Below are 23,929 nucleotides of genomic sequence, written 5' to 3'. Positions count from 1 at the left end.
TGACCGTACACACACACATCAGGCAGCAGGAAGTACACTGGGGGGATGGACTATCAGCATGTGTGTGTGTGTGTGTGTGTGTGTGTGTGTGCTGCGTGAACCCCCCTCCAATTCTTTGGCTTCAGTGTAACAGGATTTTCTAAATAATTTCCTTTGGAGGTTCTAACAGCGGTGCAGTGCAGCAGGCACATAAATAAAGAGGTAAAAACAGGGGTGTGTTTCACTTGTATTTGAAATTTGCATGTGAGTGTGTTTGTTACCTGTATGTAGGAGATTATGTCTGTGGTGAAGAGTGTGTGGCAGAATTGGGAAACAGGTCTGGACTTCCGAACACGCACTGACCGAGCACATAGCGTTCTGGGAAATATAATAAATAAAATGCTTAATGCCAATTGACATCTGGGTATTAATACTCAACATCGTATTGTTTTTAGTAAGTTATTTTCATGATCTCCCCCCCTTACAAAAATAAAACTTTACACTATAGACAATTGCCAAAAACAGCATTTTGGTTTGAATTGAGTTAAAATGGATAAAAAAATGTCTTCTTCCTGTCCTCTGTGCCCCCTCCATGTCTCTGAGCCTCTCTCAGTCACTCTCTTTATTCTTGGCTGTGTAAATACTCTTCTTACCTGGAAGGGTCACTGTCCACAGCCTCGGCTGGAAGAGAAAGGCAGAAAGCAATTTAGAAATGAAGGTTTGGAACTGGCTCCTGGTGCCAGCTTTCACAGCATAATAAGAGAGGAATCCCTCCAAATTCACACTTTTAGGTTTGTTTTTTGATGTAAGTGAGCGCTAAAAATACAAAAACTAAAAATATTTATACAAAAACAAATAAAGTTGTACAAAGCCATTTTGGGACAAGTTTGAAAATTTAAGACAATCTGGGGATGTCAAATAGATCAAGCTGCAAACATCTGTGTTTAAACGTGAAGCCAATACAGAAGTGTTAAAACTGCAATTTCATCAGTGTCCACTTGGGGCTCGCTCCAAAGGCCCCTGAAGTCCCATTTACACCCATGTTAAAATCATAGACTGTAAATAAACATGAACCCGAGTGACACCCAACTTTCAGTCAACCTAACCCCAGGCTAAAGAGCTGGAACTGAGGCGGGTTTGAAGCCTACATCGCACCGGCCCATCAGTCAGGTCAGCCCCATGCCTTATTATGAATAACTCTGATCCTTCTTAAAATCAAAATGGATGAGTTGTAAAAGAAAATCACTTCCGTACAGTGTGTGCCAATAAAGACATGAGCTATTCAGAGCAATTTGGTTTTTGAACCAGGCTGTTAACTTGTTTATTTCTTCTGTAAAAGCGAGCTTCTTTGAAAGGGGGTGTACATAACACCTAGGGATCTGCAGCCAGCCTCAAGTGGACACTCGATGAACTGCAGTTTTTTGCATTTTCCCATTGGCTTAATTTTCCTTCACCGGAGGTTGTTGCTTGGTTAAAATACTCATTAGCAGCCGAAATAAAAATGTCTACAGCCTGGTACAAAAACTCTTTTAGTATGAATAGATCATGTCTTTATTGGCACACACTGTATGGGCAGTCATTTTTTTAATATCTTGTCCATTTTGATTATTCTCCAGAAGGCTTAAGTCCACATATTTGCCTGTTACTAGAGTGATTGAAAGACAGGTTCAGATAGGATTTTCAGTAAGAGCAAAACCCTGGTTGGGCTTCAAAACTCTGCTTCAGTTACTAATGGGGCACATCAATGAGACTACGTCCATGTATTATATAGTCTATGAATTAGATAGAAGCCTTATAAGGCCTCTTTAGCCCACTCCTCAGCTTTGGTTGAGACAAGGGACTTGAGGCTATGAGCAAAAATAATCCAATTATCTGATCAGATCACATGGTGGGTAACCTGGAGCCAGGATTTAACAGGGAAGCAAAATGAGGGAAATAAAAGAAGATGATAGCTCAGGTTCTGCTGCTTCTGTTTTGATGAGTTTTTAGAAAATCTAATTTTTACCAGTTTTAATGCAGTGCAATGATTTATGAACAAAGTACTCAGTTTAATGTTTTCAAAGGTCACATATTATCCTCATTTTCAACCAGTTTAAATAAGTCTCAGAGCACCACAAAAACTGTCTGTGAAGTTATTGTTATAAATCCACCCTGATCCTGTATTTGATCATGCCTATAAACCCCTCTATTTAAGCCCTACTCAGAACAGACTGTTTCTGTGTCTGTAGCTTTAAATGCAAATTAGCTGACCACGCCCCTCTCTGTAAGGGCTTGGGTGGCATGGGCTTTCTCGCTGCATGCCCTATTGTTTACGGTGAGAAGGCAGACTCAGAGGGCAGAACAAACACCTAGCTGTGGGAGTGTCACCCTCCTGGGGGAGGAGTTACTGCCCTTTGTGATGTCATGAAGGGAACATTTCCAAACGGCCTGTTTGAGCACACATTTTCTGAAAAGTGGCACAGGCAAAAGATGGAGAGGATGGACTTTTTTCATATTTGGGGGTTTGTACACAGACATATTATTGTTCAAAAACCATGAACAGTACAGTAAAGCGTGTTTTGCATAATATGTGAACTTCCAACATGGAAGGCATTTTCCAAGCATATAATCTAACATGTCAGTATAATATTACCTTTCTGTATGGCATCTTGTAGAAGGTCATGTTTGGCTTGAAGTTTGAAGGTCAGAGAACTGCTGGTGAGGAACTCTTTTACTTTCTACGACAAAAAATTATCACATTTTAAGAAATTCAACCAATTAATTTGTTTTTCTCCTCAAGCACAGTTTCTGAAATATGTATTAATTCTTAACACTTAGCGTGTAATCATCAAAGGGTTTATGCAGAAAGGCACAACATCTCATTTGCCCTTCAAAAAGCCATCACTATCATTGCAGAGGCCAAAAAAAGCAAACAACACACACACTCAAATAGAAATGCATCCACCTCTAGCCGGCTGCAGTAACTCACTGTAAAATAGTAGATCTCTGTGTCCTGCTGATTGGCTCGACGCTTGGCGAGGGTAAGTTTTTGGGCGGTGTTTCCTCCGGGGGGCTCATGTGATAGGCTGCTGGGAACGTCTGGGGAGGGGTTACTGTCGCTGTCACACATGGTGTCCAGCAGGGCGGTGAGTGTGGCTTTCAGCGTTTTACTAACCTGAGAAAAGGAAATATAATGATTTATTATCTCAATTCATTTGATATTTCTCCCGAGCTCTCTTACTTTGATGTTCATAAAGTAAAAGAGAACATTGTTGCTCAATCGCTCGGCCATTGAACGAGAAACAGAGAGACAGACAGACAAACATTCTGGCAATGGGAATAATTAGCTGACCTCCTCTGTTTCCAAGGTAACAGCAGCGAGTCGGGACTGAATCTGTTGAAACCTGGTCTCCATCTCGTACCTCACCTGGCTCTCTGCGCTCACCTCACACACCTGAAACACACAAACAAGAGATTGCGTGACACTGTGACACATCATCAAATTAAAACCAACAGGATTTTGTTTAGAGAGAGGGAGAGACGGTTTTATTTGACTGGAGGAGAAAAAGAAGAGATCCCGGGATGCTGTCTGAGGAATTGACGGTAGAATAGATTTTAATTCTGCTTTGTTTATTTAAGGTAAACTTTTAAAAAACAAAGGTGTTCAGGAGTCGGTTTTTAAGCACTTTGATGAAAGAAGATCGAGATTTTGAATCAAAGATCAGCCATTTAAAACTCCAACAACTGAAAAAAACATAAACTGATGATGTCATCCTTTTGAGTACATTACTTTACAAAAAACAAAAACAGCCTTGAAATGACTCTCTCCAAAGCCGCAGAACATTCAAACATAATGCGTATTGCGTTTGTTCTTTATAATAGCTGTCTTAAAGGAAGTGAAGATTCTTTCAACCAATCAACTGATGGAGTATGTCTAGCGCCAACCTTTAGAGTCGGATCAGTATGCTTGGTTCCCTAACAAAAGGGTACCAAAACAGTAGGACGGTACAGATCAGTTATTTTGGTACCACTGCCGTACCGGACCGCTTGGTGGAAACGGGGCTATACACCTCTAACAGATGACCGTGACCTCACCTGGTCTCCCTCATGTGGATGGTAGTTGAATCTGAATGGAAGGCAGAAGGCGGAGTCATGTTGCTGTAGCAACCCGTCTCTGTCTCCACCCTGATCCAGCGATGTGACTGCGGCCTCCAGCTGCCTGAGCCCCGTCTCCTCGGTCTTCTGGATACGCCACCTACTGGCAAGGTAGCACCTCATCATCCTCTCCAAAGACAGATGGAAACCCAGGTCACAGCACTGCCAGCAGGGGAGGGGGGAGAAGCGATGGATGGAGAGAAAGAAGGACAGAAAGATGGGGAGGCATTGATGATGCAGGGGAGGAGAAAGAGACAGAATAATAAACATGTATGTGGTTATGTGATGTAGAGAAGAATAAATGCAAGACAATGTTTTTTTTCTCCTTTGCAGAGGAATTTAATTTTTTTCCCCAACATAATATCTCACATTTTCTTCAGAAAAACAAACAATAGAGTAGCACCCCCCCTCCCTTTCCAACAGGTGCTTAAAGTCTCACACAAATAGCATGTTTCTTACGTCGATGAGAGTGCTGACATCCTGCAGGTAGTACTTGTTCATGGCTGCATTAGCTGCTGCTAGATTCAGCAGGTAGTCATTACGAGCCTTGGTACACTTCAGCTGGTTCTCCTGCACCCTGCCATGCCTCTGTGCGCACACACACACACACACACACACACACACACACACACACACACACACACACACACACACACACACACACACACACACACACACACACACACACACACACACGCACACACACACACACGCACACGCACACGCACGCACACGTACACACACATAAAACAAACACGTTACAACATGTAAGAGTAGATAACATAAACAGGAGTAAAATGATTCATTGTGGTTTCATGCTGATTTGGGTAATATTCCCCTTCTTAGTCAAAAACAAAGAGGGGAAAGATAATGCATTTACAGAATCTACGTACTTCAACATGCTTAGACAAACAACAGGAAGTTGTTTGGTCTATGGAAAACCAGCATCAAGACTTCCTGTGATCTGAGCTCGTCTCACTCTCTCACACCCACACCCACACAAAGACTAGTGGTTGCATTACTTCACAGAACTTTGCATTGACTTACATTCATTTCCTGGAGACCTACTCTAAGCATAACCATAACCACAACTATAGCCTCACCTTGCCGTAACCTTACCGTCAGCCAAATTTTGACCTTAGATGTAATTGGTTAACACTATGGTTACTTTAAGGCATTCTGTACAATATAGTGAAGAAAAAAAAAAACACAGACACCAGCAACACACACTCACTTTCTCCATTAATCTCTCCATCTTCTTGACAGAACTCCGTCTCTGTCCTCCTGATTGGCCGAGGCCGAGCTCAGCTGACTTGCCGGTGTGTCTCTCCTCCAACCGCTCGGCTTCCTTCAATTTCCCCTCGGCTATCAGACAGTCTGTGTGGTACTGGTTATACGTCTTCATAGCCTTCACGATACAAAACAGAAACTCCATATCAGCACTGTCGACATCGGGGCACCATCATTACATTATAATACAATATTAGATTTAAGACCAACAATATGAAATGCTCACCATCTGCAGCTCAGTGGTGACCTTTAACAACTCGTCCTGCATCTGGATACCGACTTCTTTACTCTGCAATTTACAACCGCAGAATATATTAAGAAAACATCAGAGAGCATATATATTATTTGAAAAGTATTATTTCAACATTTGGCCATAGACAATTCTTTGTTTTCATGCGTTTTGCCCCTCAGTCTTTATGCTAAGCCAAGCTGATTGTCCACTAGATCTACATCCACATTTCGGCACAATTGTCTCATTTTTGGCAAGCAAGTCAATGGATTGAAAATGTTAAACTATTCTTTGCAATCTAAAAATGAACTGAAAGGTCACATATTGTCCTCCTTTTCAACAAGTTTAAATAAAGTCCACTCTGATCCTGCATTTTGATCATGCCTATAAACCCCTCTATATCAGAACAGGCTGTTTCTGTGTCTGTAGCTTTAAATGCAAATGAGCTGTGTTTGACCACGCCCCTCTCTGGAAGGGGATGTGGCTTTGGCCTTTGTGCACCATTTGTATAAAGTAGCATCATGCAGCTTATTGTATTTAAACAGGCTGTGTCCCTTTTCGTTAAATTGTAAATTTGGTTGGTGATTTCTTGCATAAAGAAACATAAAGAAAGCCAAATAACAATTAAATGTTTTTACTTTGCAGCTAATTCTCATGATCCATATTTCTAGTTTGAAAACATAAACTTTATATTATTCTAAGCTAGCCATCATGACTTTTAGGCTACTTGTAGTCTTAATTGGTACAAGCGCATAGAGTGACTTTGATGTCAGCCACAGCCGACTCAATAAAGCGTCGAGAGTGATTTTGGTAATGCTCTGCTTGGCTTGGCTCCTAACAACACCTCTTAGCTGCTCTGAAGTGACTGTTATAGCTTAATTAAAATTCTGCTCACATGTCAACTATGAGAAGGTACAGAGAAGCGTGTCTGACAAGCAGTAATTTTAGCAAGATGAGTATGAACACTTTTTTTTTTTTTTTTAAATGAATGAGACTGCAGATGCCACTGCGGTACAAAGACAGATAACAGAAGGAAAAAAAAAAAGATGGAGAACGTTCATGAGAAGATTTTTCTTCAGTTTTGGCTGGCAAGTAACACATGGAGTTATTTCACTGTTGTGCTGTATTACAAAATTAATCTCTGTAGCTCTGAAAATAAAATCCTTGTTTATGAATTTATGCATAGAGTCTTAGGATTTTGGAACAGGACGAAGAGCTGACAGTGTGCAGTGTTCAGTTGTTTATTAGCGTAGCTAGATGTTTGAGTCGTAATCTGCTTATTCTGCTGCTGACAGTCGACAAGTAATTCCTGGAAGTAAGTGAAATCCTCTGCAACCTATTGAAAAACATATGACTTCTATATGAAACCAAAGTAATCCTGCAATCTTTTAACCTTTCCTTTAATGGTTTTGGACAATTTAGATCGGACGTGATTATTTTTTAGGTCAATTTTCTCAGCTAGGCTATCTAAAACACATGACCTCTTTCAGACACAGCTGTGACGATGCATATCTACATAAAGGTCAAAGCTTAACATCCCGACACGGCTGGAATCAAAAAGTCCTTGGCATTTGAGATTAACAGTTTTTCATCTACTCCAGCTTAGTTTTCCCTCTCAGCGTCAGATAATACGATGCTACATCTGCATCTCTCAGCAATGAACCCCTTAAAGTAAATGATTTCAATAACCATTAAAGAAGAAAACAGACTTCTAAACTGGATCTAAAAAAGACTCTTGTGTCCATAGTTCACAACGTTTTGACACTGATCTGACTGATCGGTAGATATCTGCTCCTCTGTGGGGAGAAAAAGGACCTGATATTTAACAACTGTATAAAAAGTAGAATGAAGCAGCTTTAGAAGGAAATTAATGTTTCTCTAAAGATCCTCTCTTTATAAAAGACATCAAGAGCCACTGTTGCTAGCTGATTTGATTTAGCCTATCGTGTTTTAAAGTTTGTATTCTTTCAGTGTTGATCATTCGCAAGACGTTGACCCATGATGTTGAACAGTTGATTTCTAGAGGTTTCAACATCTCTGTAAGAACAAAAACTTTTTAAAGTTTACAAAATGAGTCTCTCTCTGATGCTCTTTGTAAAGGCTAGCTTGTGGCTTGCATGCTGCTATCTAAGCTGATGCTAACTTAACCCAGAAAGCACTAGCATGATTAACATTTGTTATTAAAGGGTAAATCCAGTCTGTCTGTCCAAGACCTTTTTTTAACTGGCTACAAACCAGTTATAACATCAACCTGACATCGTTTTGTCCTCTCTAGATCCTAGCTTGTGTTGCACTTACTCTCTGATGTATGTACGTCATTAAAGTGTCTTCTAAATTCATTGTAAAATTGTAGACTTCAAACACTAAAGAGTGGATGTACTGCTGACATGGTATGATGCTGCATAAATAAAGGAGTTTGGTGCAAAGCAGAACTGAAAAAAGGGAACAAAACTGATTGGACAAACTTCTGAGTCAAGGACAACCCTTTGCATAACTGACATGTTCGATGCAACTGTGAGGGAAAATATGAATATGACCTCCAAGAGAAGAAATTGATGACCTTCAAAATAAGACTTGGATTTGATTGGATGACTTGCACACTGGGGGTTGAGGTCTTTTCATGTGATGACACTTGCACTGCACCTTTCCCTGAATTAATTCCATGTCTTTAGTGGTTCTGTTTGTGCATCCGTGTGACCTTACACCAAGCATCGACTGACCCGTTTGTGCAGGCGGTGTGTGTCCTCCGTGCTGTGTGCCAATCGCTGTGTGAGTGTGTTGCAGCAGGTGTCGCCCAGTGCTGCGTGTTCCCGGCTCTCCAGTCGAGTCTGAGTCAGCAAGACAGACCAGACCTGACACACAGACTGACCCCACTGCTCCTTCCTGGAGAAAGAAACCAGACATCCAGACATGAATAAAAACCCTTCAGAATCACAGAAGAACTAGAAAAGAAACAGGCAAATTTACATGATGCACACACACACACACTCACACACACACACTTACTTCTTGGTCTTGTGGGTGAATCTCTCTGTGAGTTTGTCGAGGGCACGTGCATATTCAGCCTCGATGTCGCCTCGACGCCGGAGAAACTCAGAGAGGTCTGAGAGCTGCTGCTGTTTCACCTCCACCTGAGAGTCCAAAATCTTTATCTGGTCCGTCAGCTGGGCACGCAAGTCTGACACACACACACACACACACACACACACACACACACACACAGAGAGAGATAAAGATGGACTGAAGGAGGACGACAGTAATCTAAGCGAGGACATGTTTTAACCCTGAGGCTGTAAAAACTCCCTATCTCATCTGTCTCCAGTTCGGATAAGAAGAGTCTGAGATAAGATTTTCCAAATTTTGTATCACTGAGAAGCTCCAAGCTCACTTTAGGAATCCTTTTTTTAAAATCTTGCTTCATCCTTTCTTATCTTAGATTAGGAAGAACTGAATACACATTTCAACATAGCTTATCAACTTTTCAGTCTGTCACAAAGCACCTCTATTTATTTAAGTATTAAGAAATAGGGATGGTGCACATTAATGAACATGAACATGTAAATATGCCCGATTGAAGCCAAGGACTCATTTTCATATGTAGTCCCATGGCAGGTTGGTGGTACACACATATACAAATTTACATAAAACCAAAATTCCAAGCAAAAACCAAACAACAACATAAATTTTACATTATGTGACAGAGACACATTTATACAAGCTTAAAAAGTGGCTGTGCAAACCCAGGATAAAGTGTCCTTCAGAGTTAAAATGCATGAAGTGTATTGTATTGATGCACTTGTATTTGAATGCATGAATACTAACACGTGATCATTCAGGAGGGAATATTGATGTACAGTATGTGTATTACTGACAATTAATATTTCATTACATATTATTCATGCATTACACACCTGCTCCTACCTGCAGTTTCATGCATAAGCATACGTTGTACAATATGGAGAAATCTGTGTATGTAGATGTTGCTCTGTATGTTTCTGTATAAATAAATGTGATGAGTTGAATTTTAGTATGAAGTATGAGGAGTATGAGGACACCCTGGACTCCAATAATAAAAGTCAATTCTCGTAATAATCTCATTAAAAAGAAAATATCTTATTACAGAAAAATGATATCCCCCTGCATAATTTTCCAATCTGCACAGCTCGTCCAGGGGAAAAAAAATAGAGGTAGTAAAAGGCTCTCATTAGTAGATGTGATTTCTAAAGTTGAACCGAGTAAATTGACAGCAGAATGTAGACTATTACACAAAGCTCAGATGTAATAACCCAACATAACCTCATAGTATACACATGAGCGTGTAAGCAAACACAGCTAAGCCAGCAGTGACTTGGCCCAGCGCTGCACTTTGGTTTGAAAAGGCTAATATAAACATCATGCTCTCAAATAAAATCCCCTCCTCTGTGCTCCCCCCGCCCCTGTCTCTCCTCCTTTCTTACCTGCTCTCTCATCCCCCCTCGACCCACGGTCCGCCCGCTCCCTCATTCCCCTCTTTTTACTCCTTTTCTCTGTCTGTGTGTGAGTACACCGCCCGAGGCTGACTGGATGTGAGGAGACAGCAGCACTAATACTGGCTATAAATACATCCTTGTAGTACAGTACACAGTGCTACCCATGCATCCTCAAAGACACAACATAAAGAACATGTACACACAAAATCTAGAACTGCAATAAAGGAACATTTTATTTGACTAAAAGGACTCTTTGCACATTAGAGCTGCAACATTTCATCTTTTAGTCGACTGGAACATATTTAATTGCCAATTATTACAAAAATCAATTAAATTTTTATAGACTTCTTTTGAAGCACAAGTGTCAAACATTTTCTGGCTCCAGCATTTTGTAAGGATTTCTTTTTTTTAAATGATACTAAATTAATACATTTAGGATTTTGGATTGTTGCATTTGAAAAATTAAAAGTCATATGAAGACATCAATTTGGGCCCCCAAGTATAGAATGAAAGATTAATTGATAAGTTGTAAAAATATTTTACTGCTTAATAATATAAAAAATAATCAGTATATAAAGTCTTTATGTCGACAGATCTTGTTTAATGTTTTTTTATGCTTCATAATAAATATCACTTCTGCTGTGAGTCCTGGCTGAGATGGTTGTACAAAAAAACTTAACATGGATATTTAGTATCACTAAAACAAACAACAACAACCATAACACACAACAGATCCAAGCACACAGGAATCATAGTCTAAATATCATCGTTGATAATGGGACGTGTCATGAGCACGAACATTCATCCATAAAAACAGCAAAGCAAGGTTCACTGAGAGTCTGTGTCTGGATGACTGCAGAGCGGCTGCACACATTCATGCATGAATGCACACGTGCTGCCTCATATGCATTCATGCATGCAGGTAAAGTGCACATGCACAAACAGAGGCGCAATAAGGGGAACGGACTGAGGTTGTCAAAATGTTTAACACTTCAAACTTTTTCAATATCACGATACAATCTCTGTTATTTCGACGATCGATAGTACTGAATGGTGCCTAAGCTTTAAAGAAGCTTTAGATCTTCTGTCAAATTTTTAACCAAAAGCTGCCACGAGCAAAAGAAAGAGAACACTGTCGGAATTAAACAAAAAAAAACAGATGGCAATGTTTAAAAGTTGAGAACATATTTTTACAATTAAGATAGCGTGCAGGTGTTGAAAGCCTTGTGCTGAAACGCGTCCGTTGTTGTTTTGCACGCTGCTCCTACCCCGGTATAGGAAACCTGAAGGACATGCAATTTTTTGAGAAACTACAAACAAGAAAATTACCCAACATTTGGGTGCCTAGGATTTTTTTTTTTGATGCCCGGGTATTGAAATATGTACCAATATCATTCGATTTTTTCTAAAAATGTATCGAGCTGTACAAATCTGGTTTTGTGACAGCCCTACAGTACAGACAGACATACACAGTGACAGGCACATGATGCTAACATAAAAGCTTGTTACCTTTCATCTGTGATTCGTACTCTGCCAAACTCCCCTTCTCCTTCCTCAGCTTTACGTGTGATGTCATCATCTTTGGACCCTTGGCGCTCGTCTGTCACAGAGATCTTTCTTCCTGAACCCTGATTCTTCTTTTAGCCTCAGTCTGCCCCTCCTGGAACCTTTCAACCTCAGCGCCGGCTCCGGCTCTGTAGTCCGTAACCCTTCACCCCTGACCCCCTTTGGCCTTGATGCTCTAGAGCTGCGTGCGAAGCATCGGTGTCAGCGTTGATCGGCTGCTCTCTGCGGGGATGTCAGTCGGGTCGATATGTTCAAGGAATCCCCTGGTCTGCTGATATGAATGCTGATCCATAGGTGAGCTGGCCTGAGGGAGCAGAGGGAGGACAAAATAAAAGGAGGAGAGGATAACGGTAAGAGAAGAAGAGGATATGAATTACATGAAGACAACAGGGGGCATGCAAGGGAGATTTACTGAGAACATGGATGAGAAAATGAGAGAGCCAGAGGAATGGGACGAATGAGGACAGGGTGACAAGACAGAAAGAGACAGTGACACCAGAGTAGGGAGATTTAATAGGATGGACAGCAGGGATGGGGGGGGGCAGAGCGCAGAACGGGCAGTAAGAGGGCAGAGTGATGGGGATGTGATGCAGGAAGGTTGAAGGATGGGGGAGGGAGAGATTAGAGGTGATGAGTAATAGTAGTAATGAAGGACATTCATTGCCTAAAGGTCGGGGGTTGGGGATGTCTGTAAAGGTAATGCTCAAATAAAACTCCAACGATGATTTTTTCACAGACACTGTAATAAGCATTACAGTATTCACCAAAGGTCAAACTATGACAATTAAAGCCTCAGTGTGTAATGTAGTGTATACTCTTTGAAGACCCACAGACTGTGGCCTAAGATCTTCTTTGGGTGTCATCTTGTACGTTAGAATTTCTCTCAGTTGCTTTCAAGTAACCAACGCCGTTTGCACCAAGCGGCAACTTCCTGTCTTGTCTGTGAAACCAATGTGGAAGTGCAAAATCCTGCAGTTCGTTGGGTGTCTGCTTGAGGCCGCGGAAATCACATACAGTCACACAACAGGCAAGAAAGCAATTAAAAAAATAAAATAAAAAACAGCTCCGTTTTGATTTCATGAACAATACGTTTTATACATAGTTAAGTGCGTAGCTGACATGATTGACAGGTTGGGGGCGATGTAACGGTTTGTTAAGAGGCTTAAAACCCGCCTCAGCTCCAGCTCTCAGCCTGTCGTTAGGTTGACTGAATGTTAGACTCAAGACAGCATTTCCATCATGGAGGCGGCTGCCGATGAGTCTCTGCCATAACAGATGGCTGACGTCACTCAGACTTCGTCCATTAATATTTACAGTCTATATGGTTTGCATATGCATGTTGAATCTACAATGCATCAAAGTCAGTTTACTCATCATCAGAATTACTTCCCATCTTGCATGTGAAAACAGTTATTTGATATCTTTTATGGCTCTGGAGAAACTCTGACAAGTTTGAAAAAATAACCTTTGATTTGCAAAGTAGAAGAACCTCCAAGCCACCCCCCCGCCCAAACACACTCTGATTTCGTATTTGTAATTTAGCTCCTAAATGTGAGTCAAATTACAAACATGTAAGTCTAGTTGGTAATGTCATTATTGTAGAGATTCATGTTATGGCCATCAGAACATGCATCTCTTATTTCATCGTTGCTTCATAGCAGATGGATCCCTTCGCCGATGAGTCTCAGCTGCTGTTACTTTGGAGGAGAAGCCAGTGAATCAGAGCCGTCGCAAATAATCTAAATGATTTTGTTTTTAAATCTGTGAACAAATCACATCTTGATAGTCTAAAATGCAGATTGTGTTTTCAGTTCTCTGGGTAACATAATCTTTATTACCGGCTCACATAACAGATTTTTAACGAGATGTTTCTAACAGAAATAACTCAGTGAATTGTTTTACAAGGATGAAGAATGGTCCTAACATTGGTAGGGACACAGCAGGTTGTTAAGTGGTGGTTATGCAGGCTCAGAGTTTGAATAGTTGCCACATTTAGAGTGTGTCAAAAAGCTCTGCAAAAAAATGACCAAGTCAACTTTGTGCCATTGATGCAAAGTGAGTGTTTGCTTTGGGTTAAAATACACAAATAATGAAACTGGTGGGTTTAGTTTGATCCAGGCTATGGAGGAGCTTTGAGACACAATAGGGATAATGTACCATTAGCTGCAATTGCATGCCCACTTGTTTCATTCTTATGTAAGACTTCAGGTAAAATGTTATATTTGGATTTTTTATAACGCATCTGTTTTGATTTGTATGACCGACCCGTGATATCCATAGTTCATATTTACAGTCTATGGCACCAACGCACTCAGCAATATCTGTTAGGCACTTGTTTTATCAGGATAAATATTTTATCCTCAGCACTGTCATTGCCATTACTGTGTTTTTTTTTCTTTCAATCAAGCAATATCACTGCGCCCATAGACTGTAAATATTTATGGACAAAGAATGAGTGATGTCACCCATCTGTTACTGCAGGGGGCTCCGGAGTTCCATCCATGGCGGTCTCCATGATGGAAATCCTGTCTCAGCCTCGCTTTCAGTCGACCTAACGACAGGCTACGAGCTGAAGCTGAGGCAGGTTTTTAGCCTCTTGACAAACCGTTACACCGCGCCCAGATCAACTACACGCCTTATTGTGAATAACGATTATCCTCCAGGAACTCAAAACGGATGAGTTATCAAAGAATTCACCTCAGGACAGTGCGTGCCGAGAGAGGTGAGCTTAACAGACCAATATCATTTTTTGCACTTCCGCATTGGCTTCATTATTCAACACAGAAGGTTAGGTTGGCCTAGCCTTTATACCAATATTAAGGGCATTCACAGTAAACACCCAAGAAGTAATCAGGCTCTGATTTTACCTGGTGCACTACTTTTGGGTTAGGAATTTTGTCTGGTCCTGTTAAAACTGCAAAAATTAACATTAGATTATTCGGCGTCATGCATGCAGAACTATCTTTTATAGACTCTGACCTTTTGGAAACAGAGAATAGCTCTATTGAACTTATTAACAAGAAGCATGCATACAAAAACAGGTTCAATCTATTTAAAATGTGGTTGCTTTTAGGGGGAGCTGTAATGCAGCAGGGACACAATATGGCAAATGATGGAAGGTGAAGATTCAAACTATAGGGACTAAAACATCAGAATATCCCAGTCTCTGCTGCATTTATGTGGAACCTCTTTTAATTGGTTTTCACAAATCTTCAAATGATATGAAAGTTCAGAACTAAACCACTGGAGACTTTACGGAAAGTTATGACATGTTTAAAATGTGAAAAACTGCTTGATAGAAATGGACTTTTGAACATGTGAAATTAACGTCTGAACAGTTGTTAGTCTGTGTTTATAATCTCAGTCACACGTGTGAACATGACATCAACTTATAACTCTGTACTGTACAAATGCAAATTGCATGGATGTTTATATAAAAGTACAAACTACACTGAAAAACAGTTTAAATAGTTTGTCTTGCTTTTTACAAACACCCAAGATGACAAGGGCACACACACACACACACACACACACACACACACACACACACACACACACACACACACACACACCTTCACTGCCCACATCCTGTTGCAATTTCGCAGAGTGCCAGTGTGTGACACTTTCGCTGGAAACACTGTTCCTCAATCAGCCTCAAACTGTAGTTTACCAAAAACAGTGACATGAAAACACACACACACTTATACCAACACAGCCCATATTTAATGCGTCTAAAAAAGTGACCCGTTGTAGTGTGGTCTCCTCTGACTCTAAGAGAGGAGATTAAAGTTGTTGATGCATGTTTGAAAATACGAGGGACTTTTTTTTTAAAGTCCTGCGGTAACAAATCTCTATCACTTTGAACTAAAGAAGCGCTATTAGCTCTGCAGTCTCACTTCCTTTCCCCCCAAACTGTGTGTTGGATGTGATCCAGACAGACTTCAGAGACACAAATAGAAAGTCAATTGAGAAGAGCAAGTGAACAAATGCAGAGAGAGTTATCTGCAAATGAGACTGTGAGGGCCCCGGGACCACGGAGGCTCCGGAGGCCTTCATCAACGTGCGACCTTAATCTGCACAGAACAAAGCGAATGAAAATGATCTGAGGAAGAGAGGGCCAGAGGAGGGGAGGGGTGGGGAGAGACTCCGCAAAAGAGCAGGGAAAGAAAAAGAGATGAACATAATTGACTAAAAGGGGGGAGAAATAAAAAAGGTCAATGAGGGCAGAGAGGAGGTGGTTGTCAGGGAACCATTTTTTTTTTTTAGTTGAAGTCAAGGTCATCGAAATAAAGAGCCCATTTGGTACACTGGGTGAATATAAAGCACACTGGAGATAAGAGAAGATACATGATGTGCAGTGTGGTGAATCCTTATCACGGGGATTTTCTGCTCATTTCTTCTAAAGGAGAAAAAAAAGAAGCGCTAAGCAGAAGTAATACAAGTGGGACATTGTGTTTTAGGTTACGGCCAAAACTGTATGGGGATTTCCTGACTCTGCTTGGAGCCAAACGCTGTGCTACATTGATTACTTTGTAGCACAGTGTTACTTGTACATAAAGTGATCTCATGACGTGTCTTTCCCAGAAATGTATCCCCATTTCTAAAATTCTTACACATCTGCACATCTTGTTTTTGACATCTGCCGCCTGATGCGTGCAAACTTACGACCAAGCCAAACATTTGCTAAAACAGTGTAAAAGGTCAAAAAGAAAAAGAAAAAACGCATGGGTGGTAACAGGGCCCCTCTGCCAGATGATCTCACATCCTTTAACATGACTTCTGGGAAATATGAGCTTTCAGCTGCATAAAGCGACATCTTTATCAGCCGAGTATGATCACAGATAAGGAGTGAAATGTTAAAAGGATGCATGAGAGCGTCCAACATTAGATTATGCTAATCTATTCTGCAGACGTGCAACAGCTGCATGATCTGTGCTCTCAGCGCAAGTCAGGTAGAGTCAGGTGTGACACTTATTTGTGTGACAGACTGATTGGAGGGGCTCTTATAAACACAAACATGGTGGCTAGAAGAGGCCTGATGCAATCCATGCTGCAGAAGGAAGCAGCGAGAGAAAAAGATGAGAACAGATCTTGTTAGATAACTCTATTTAAAAGACACAAAATGGCTTTAACGTTAAAGCACATAACAAAACAAAGGAAATAAAGAACTATTTGTATGAACTGTGTTACATTATTGTTGAGGGTGTACTGCAGGTGAACTGACAACAAGCTTAATGGAATGAGCTCGAGTAATAAAGGACAGGAGCTGTGCTGTCAAAGTAACAGGTTGCAGACCTCATCATGAGCTGATGTGGTTTCAGCAGGAGATTAAAACTTGTTTCAGTTCTGAGAAAGGCGAGAGCTTCCTTGGATGTGTCATCTACTTTTATGTTGTTTCACTTGACGTACAGTGTCTGGCAGTGAAGGTAGAAGTGCCGCGAGTAAAAGATGGCTTAATTAAGGAACACTCCTCCTATTTTCACATCAAAGTCAGTTTATGCATCGAAGCAAGTACTTCTCAGACTGTGTACATAACAGCAGGCGTTCTGCAGGGAGAGCTCCAAATGCTAACAAGTCATTTTCCCGTTAACATTCAAAAGTATACAGTTTAACACCGCGGTCTGACCAATCTAATGTACCTGCTGAGTTTGTTTCAAGCCCTGTGTTATAAGGTAGCCCGACATTTTTAAAACTGCAATACTCTTTCGATGCAAAGTGTTTTAAAATGATGAAATCGCTGTTGTTTTTTTTAAATAATGGATAAATACAGAAAATAAAAACTATTCAGTACATCTATATGTCATAAGATAGGTGTGTAGGAGAGAAATTCATTCATCAGAAGTTGGAGGCACACGTCTTAAAATTTGCCTAAATTGCACGAAAACTTTGGGAACATATCAAAATGTTGCCAATGTTTTTGTGCAACTTTTGCAAATGTTGATCATTTAAAACAAGACATTGCCCAACATTGGGCGTCTAGGACTTCTATTTCAGTAGCTGTGGTCTCAAAATAGTTTGAGTTTTACAATTATTGTATCAAAGTTTAAAATCCTTGTATCGTGACAACCCTCCAGTGTTGACTGTTATCTTTGATCAACCAGGTCTTAAATATCAATCTTTAGCAGTCATTCATTACCTATATCAACGAAACTAACCTACAGCCCTGATATAATACTTTAATAAAGATTATAAATCACTGGTTCTCTGTGAACTAATGCACATGTTAATTAAAAAAAGAGCATTTGCATCCCAGCCTAATGCTCTTTAGTAGCCATCTAATCCCTTATGTACTAAACAACTCTGATGAATTCTCTGTTCCTGTCACCCCCTATTGCTTAGCAGCATTACATTGTATGCACACGATGCAAGGTTTTTATTTCTATCCTGATGTTCTTGCAAAGAAACATTATGATTGGTCCTTTCAGCCATCATCAGTGTCCGGCAGAAAGTGACAAATGAGAAGAGCTCGTGAGTTGTATTGTGGAGAATGTGTGATTGAGATATAGTTGGAACTTGACCAAGAGACTAAAAGTCAGGATATCTTGACTGAAGGTGCATCAACTATGACAGGTCATCATTTCAAAATCTGCCTCTTTTTTTTTACCCCCAGCATGGTTACAGGATAATGCTAACACGTAGCATCATTTAGCAGCTAAAAGCCTAAAATGAGCCTTACAGTGAACAAAGAGACAAGAGTAATGTAGTCAATGAACAGACTTATTCATGTTACACAGGAATATCAGGGAAGTTTGCTAACATTAGACACTTCTGGTCAGACCAGACCAAAGAAGGCTGCAGCAGAAAAAGTCCTGACTGTGATGAAATGAGTGAGAGTTGAATTTACTGCTGACAAATTTATCATTTCCTGCGTAAGAGGAAGAAAGTACCGCTTCTTCCGTCATGAGTTGCATTGGCTCACTTTCAAATGAAATGTACACGACAAATTAAATTCAGAGCTTGTATATTCCCAAAGGCATGCAAACTGCAAAACACTGAAGCTGATCTGCTTTGAAGCCCTGGAAGCTAATTCACACGTCAGCTCATTCATTGGCTGCTGGATTGCAAAGCAAATCTGAATGCAGCTCACGCAGCCAACCTCATTGCACTACAACAGGTAGTGTGCTCTCATACTGGCTGTGGCCCCAGGTTTCATTTAGAATGTGTCATGAGATTTAGGGCGATACAAGATTAGCTATGCAAAGTAGCAAAATCCAGATTCATCGTGTCTCTGACAAAGTTTGTTTCTTTGCCAGGGTCCTCCTTGTGCAGCATCTGCGGTAACAAAACAGGAAACAGTATTGTAGTAGGCGACCAGAGGTTTTTACTCATGCACCATCTGTACAGACAGAATCATTCTGTACCTGCAAATCCCACCCAAAGTTTTCAGCTGCAGCTTAATCCTGCTTCTCATCACTGCCAAAACACTCACCAGAGGGACGGTTGGTTTCAAGGTGGCAGTGAAGAACTACACGTAATGCATCACAGAAAGGGAAAGGTGGCTGCCAATAACTTAAGTAAGCACACATAGTTTGAAGGTACACATTTGTAGTTAAAGGTTCGAAATGTGTTTGGCAATGTTGCTTGATAAGTATAATGTACTCACAGTATAAGGTGCCTTTCAGATTCTGGCATGGTATCTAATTGCAGGAGCTCTGAGGACAATTTGGCATCAGACTGAGCTGCACATTTAAAGCCAAAGGACACAGAATGAAATTCCACTGCAGTCGACATTTCTCAGTGTCTGCTGCGGTTAAGTTTTATGTAGAGAGTCCTTTACAGGTAGTGTTTGTGGAAGGCATACCTGTAAGTCCTGGCAGAGGGCAAAAAAAACTGGAGAAAACAGCTAAATGAAAACATTGGTGGACAGTTGGGCGCTGTGAGGGCTGAAGAGGCCAGCAGGCTGGTCACATCTGCATCTCCTCAGGCCCAGTGGAAAACACCTCTTCCTCTACTCATCAGCCATTTCCTCAAAAACTGGTTTATAGAGAGAGCTCATAGAGAGAGCTCATTTTAGATTTCAGTTCAGTGTGATTTTTCATCATGGGTTATACTGTAGTACAGGTTGTATGAATGAATCTCACTGTGAGAAATAAAGTAAGTGACAGAAATAAATGATCAAAATACTGTACCTATAAAAGGCAAATTATTAAAGCTCCAGTGAGGAACTTTTACTTTGTGTCAAATTTGGCGCCCCCTTTGGACATCGCAGGAATTGTCTTTGCTGCTCTTGTCCTGTAAATGTGTACGAAAGTAGTGGTTTTTGATGAAAAAAAACAACAAAACTCCCTCTTCTCTTATTGTTAACAAACATTTCAGTCACTTTGAATTATTGTTGTGTAAAATGTCAACAAAGGCAGCATGCTGTTAATCTCCTTGTCTGACACCTACCCAGCAGTGGTACAAGTATTAAAAAGAACCACGACGAAATAATCGAGCCTCCCACGGTCTTGTTTGTTTTCAAGCTCACATAGAGGCATCAGTATTAATTTCACTCTTTCATAACCAGTTAAAAAAACTCTTCACTGACAGCTTTTTAGCGTACATCAATAATAATAAGGCAATATACATACCATACAATAAATTACCTATCACTCTGTACAGATACCATCATGCATGAAAAGATTGTATTGAGGTTATTTTTGAAGCTAATGTTTACAGGCCGGGTGATTCTGGAGAAAGACATTGTGCATATTTATGATCCATTTGTGACGAATGTAATACAAAAAAAAATAAAAATCACTAAAGTGAGCAAAAAACACGGCAAGTAATCTGACTCACGTTAGCTAAACTAGGTTCTGGGTTAACAAACTGTTGCTGCGAAGCTAACAGACACGCGCAGCCGACACAGCAGCTCAAACTAAGAAAGCTCACAAACTGTTGTGCTGCTGAAGTTACCATCACCGCAACGGAATCTTGGCACACTACAAAGTAAGCCAAGTGTCCGTGGGCAAGTACTGTGTGACTCGCTCCGAGCCACTTTGTTTGTGGCCCACTTACTGAGCCAGGACCCCAAACCCCCCAACCCCCCCAAGCAGACACACAGAATGGACAGTAAGCAGGCCATTCGCCGATTTAAAAGTGTTCCTTTGGCATGTTATGTATTTATGTGTTCTTTTCTGTGCACACTGGTGTTGAGTGACACATTTCATTCCACTGGATGTATGTTAAATAGATATAGATAGGTTTAAATTAAAATAAACTTGAACTTGCATACCCCACCTTTAACCTAGTTTACAAGATTATTTCTACACCCCAAAAAATATACCCGAGCCTGAGACTCCACCACTGCAAAATAAATAAATAAAAAATGTACATACATCAAAAACATCAGAAAGTTATTGTAAGAATTGCTCGTATTGCTTCAAATTCTCATGCAAGTCAAGTCTCCCTCAATTATTCGAGTCCAGACCGGACTTGTTTTTGAAAGACAAATATCAAAAGAGCAGTATTTCTCACAGTGAGCTGCATTGCTAGGATTAAAATCAATGTTGACAGTGAGCTACAAGTCAACAGACGGGGATTCTCTTGGCAAAGAAGCATACTGTATGTTTAAGAAACTGCACCTGATGCTGCAACTAGACCTCCTTGGGGGGGGGGGGGGGGGGGGGGGGGGGGGGGGGGGTAGAGGAAAGGTAAGGTAAACTTCAGAAATCAGAAACACTTGATCAAATATATGACAGCTTTTAATGTCACAGGCTGCTCTGTTACATTACCGTCACAGTCTTTGTTGTTGCACTGGGAAGCAACAGCACAAAGGGAAAGGCTACTTTGGAGATGAGAGGGCTGAGTAGCCATTTGCTCATCTTATAATCATGCAGTGTGCATTAACTATCAATATAGGGGTCGAGGGGGGGGTGGCGGCTGGAGGAGGGCATATGGAAAGCCCAGGAGTATTGAGTTATATTTACATTGGCCGTAAATCACCCCATATGGTCAAGACCCTGCAGCTCTGCTCCACACAATGGCCACATACAAACACCTCAGCATCATTACAAAAGCATGTAAACACACACACACGCACGCACGCACACGCACACACACACACACACACACACACACACACACTGGGCATCAACACTGAAAATGGTGCACACATATTACATAATTGATATCAGTGACTGTCAGTGGCCACATCCATTTGTCCACAAAACCCCCAAGTGAATACGTTGTCCCCTTTGAAAAACACAAAACTACATATAAACACAGACATATTTACTTTAGTCACGCATGTACAAAAGCATGCATGCAGTTTAAAGACACACACACACACACACACACACAGAAATATAAACACACAGGTTGTTTTTGGATTCATGAGCAGCATGACAGCCGTACATACCTCACTTTGTTGTCCTCTGTGTCTCTCTTTCTGTTCGTCAGTTCTCCTCCTCTCCTCTCATCACTCGTTCTCTCTATCACACACACAGAGAGAGCAGTGTGTTTGAATCTGACAGATTTCTCTCAGCTCAGTACACCCCCCTCCCTCTCTCGCTCTCTCTCATTTCACACACACACAAAAACAGCCCTCCCTCCTTCCTTTCTTTCTTCCCTCTCCTGCCAAATATGCCAGATAGCCTCCCCTCTCCCGCTCTCTCACTCTCACCAGAGCTGCCTCTCTCCTCCCCTTCCCTCCCTCTCTGCCTTGTGAAGCACTGCTGAAGCCACAACCCGAGCCACGCCCCCTACTCCCCCCTCTCCTCTCGGCGGCTATAAATACCGCTGCTGCTATGAATATACTGTCTTCCTCCCTCAGCATCCCTCGCTCCCGCTCTCTCTCCCTCCTTACTCCATCCATCCGTCCCTACTCTCCTGCACTACTCTCCCTCCCATGCTCGTTCGCTCCATCCTTTTCTCTCTCGCGGTGTTTTTCTGATGACCTTGTATTGCTCGCCCTTGCAACGCCATCACATGACAGCATCCCTTCTCTTCAGATCCTCTAATGCAAGATGCAACCACACATATACACACACACATGTACACAAATACATGCTTTAAGGAGTCCTGTCCTCAAGCCGCTGCATTAAGGTGCACACAAAGACACACAGGCTTGCAGAAACACATGAGCACACACCAGTGTTTCATACTAAACGTCTCCTGTGTTTCCTGTCTGTTAAACCGGATGCGGTGCGTTTTTTCCTATTGACAGCTGAGAAAAACACTTTGATCTAGACGAGATACCACACTGCCCTACAACCATACCTTTATTAAAAATGATGCTGACACCTGCTCATCCTATATGTGGTGAGTAAATGGACATAACCACCATCATTGTAAAATGTAATAAAACACTATGGTATTAAAACTAAATAAAAGATGAGTAGATAAGGATCCATTTCCAAGCCTCCTTCATCTTTTATTTAGTTTGCTGCATCAAATGTATCCAAGCTTTATTTATCACACTGATTGCAGTGTTGATAATCTGCTGTACGGTTAATGCATCACAGCAAAAGTAAATGTTTTTTTTTTATCTATTCTATCATCCTATGTTCCATCCCAATTCAATCAATCAATCTTTATTCGTATAGCGCCAATTCACAACAAATGTTATCCCAAGTCACTTTACAAAAGACGATTGAAGCCACTACACTATACAGGTTAATTTATCTGCAAAACAAATTAAACAGCGGATGGATTCATATTGCACACTTACAGTATGTATCATGAAAATTAGGGGAAGCATCATGTCTCTGCTTTTCCTCTCTGCCAGCAAAATTGTCTGGGAATGAGGTTACTAACATCTGGTGCAGGCGCGTTACGCGCACCGAGGGTACACTTAAACGGAATCAAATCTTCACCCGTAGGCTGTATAGTATGTCACGGACGTAATTAATCCTTGGATTGCACCAGGGCTGCCGCACTAAGACTTCACAAATGAAACCACTGAAAATGTGAGCAGCAGAAAGACGGAGAGAGAATTCTACCTGATAGAGAAGACGACATTTTTCTGTCAATGTTGCACAATTGATCCTGGCAGTTATTGAATAGAGCGTGGTATCAATGCATTACCATATATGGTTGCTCAATCTTGATTGGTGTTAAAATGTCTGTTTCATTGCCATGTGTTGTCTTTTGAAAGATCTGAGGTGAGCTTTGCAAGATTTAGATAAGGTTCGACTTCCTGATGAAATAAAAAATGTAACTTCATCATAAATTCACGATATGAGAAGGCTTTGGTGCAGAATTGTTAATGATCGTAACAATAGCTTTCATACCATACCAACTGGTGTTTCTGTTTGATATCAAAAAAGACAATAAAAGTGAA

General features: G+C 41.0%; 1 protein-coding gene across 2 annotated transcripts in view; it reads right to left on the bottom strand.

The window, feature by feature from the left end:
• arhgap4b (Rho GTPase activating protein 4b) overlaps positions 1–22,278 on the bottom strand; it is a 34,680-nt gene extending 12,402 nt beyond the window's left edge. Inside the window, exons 1-13 of one of the 2 annotated variants that reach the window (XM_061058366.1) lie at positions 22,007–22,278; positions 11,611–11,971; positions 8,639–8,810; positions 8,353–8,515; positions 5,630–5,692; positions 5,348–5,521; positions 4,573–4,701; positions 4,054–4,275; positions 3,311–3,412; positions 2,948–3,133; positions 2,612–2,696; positions 633–660; positions 261–357 (exon numbers count right to left, since the gene is read on the bottom strand). In XM_061058366.1, the coding sequence (XP_060914349.1) occupies positions 261–357; positions 633–660; positions 2,612–2,696; positions 2,948–3,133; positions 3,311–3,412; positions 4,054–4,275; positions 4,573–4,701; positions 5,348–5,521; positions 5,630–5,692; positions 8,353–8,515; positions 8,639–8,810; positions 11,611–11,680 (1,491 nt within the window). In that variant the 5' untranslated portion in view covers positions 11,681–11,971; positions 22,007–22,278. The remainder of the gene's footprint in view (positions 1–260; positions 358–632; positions 661–2,611; positions 2,697–2,947; positions 3,134–3,310; positions 3,413–4,053; positions 4,276–4,572; positions 4,702–5,347; positions 5,522–5,629; positions 5,693–8,352; positions 8,516–8,638; positions 8,811–11,610; positions 11,972–22,006) is intronic. The other variant, XM_061058367.1, reaches the window with a different exon arrangement.
• Between the last annotated feature and the right edge of the window lie 1,651 nt (positions 22,279–23,929).

The sequence above is a fragment of the Labrus mixtus genome, chromosome 15, assembly GCF_963584025.1.
Source record: "Labrus mixtus chromosome 15, fLabMix1.1, whole genome shotgun sequence".
NCBI lineage: Eukaryota > Metazoa > Chordata > Actinopteri > Labriformes > Labridae > Labrus > Labrus mixtus.
This window is presented reverse-complemented; position numbering and strand designations above follow the sequence as displayed.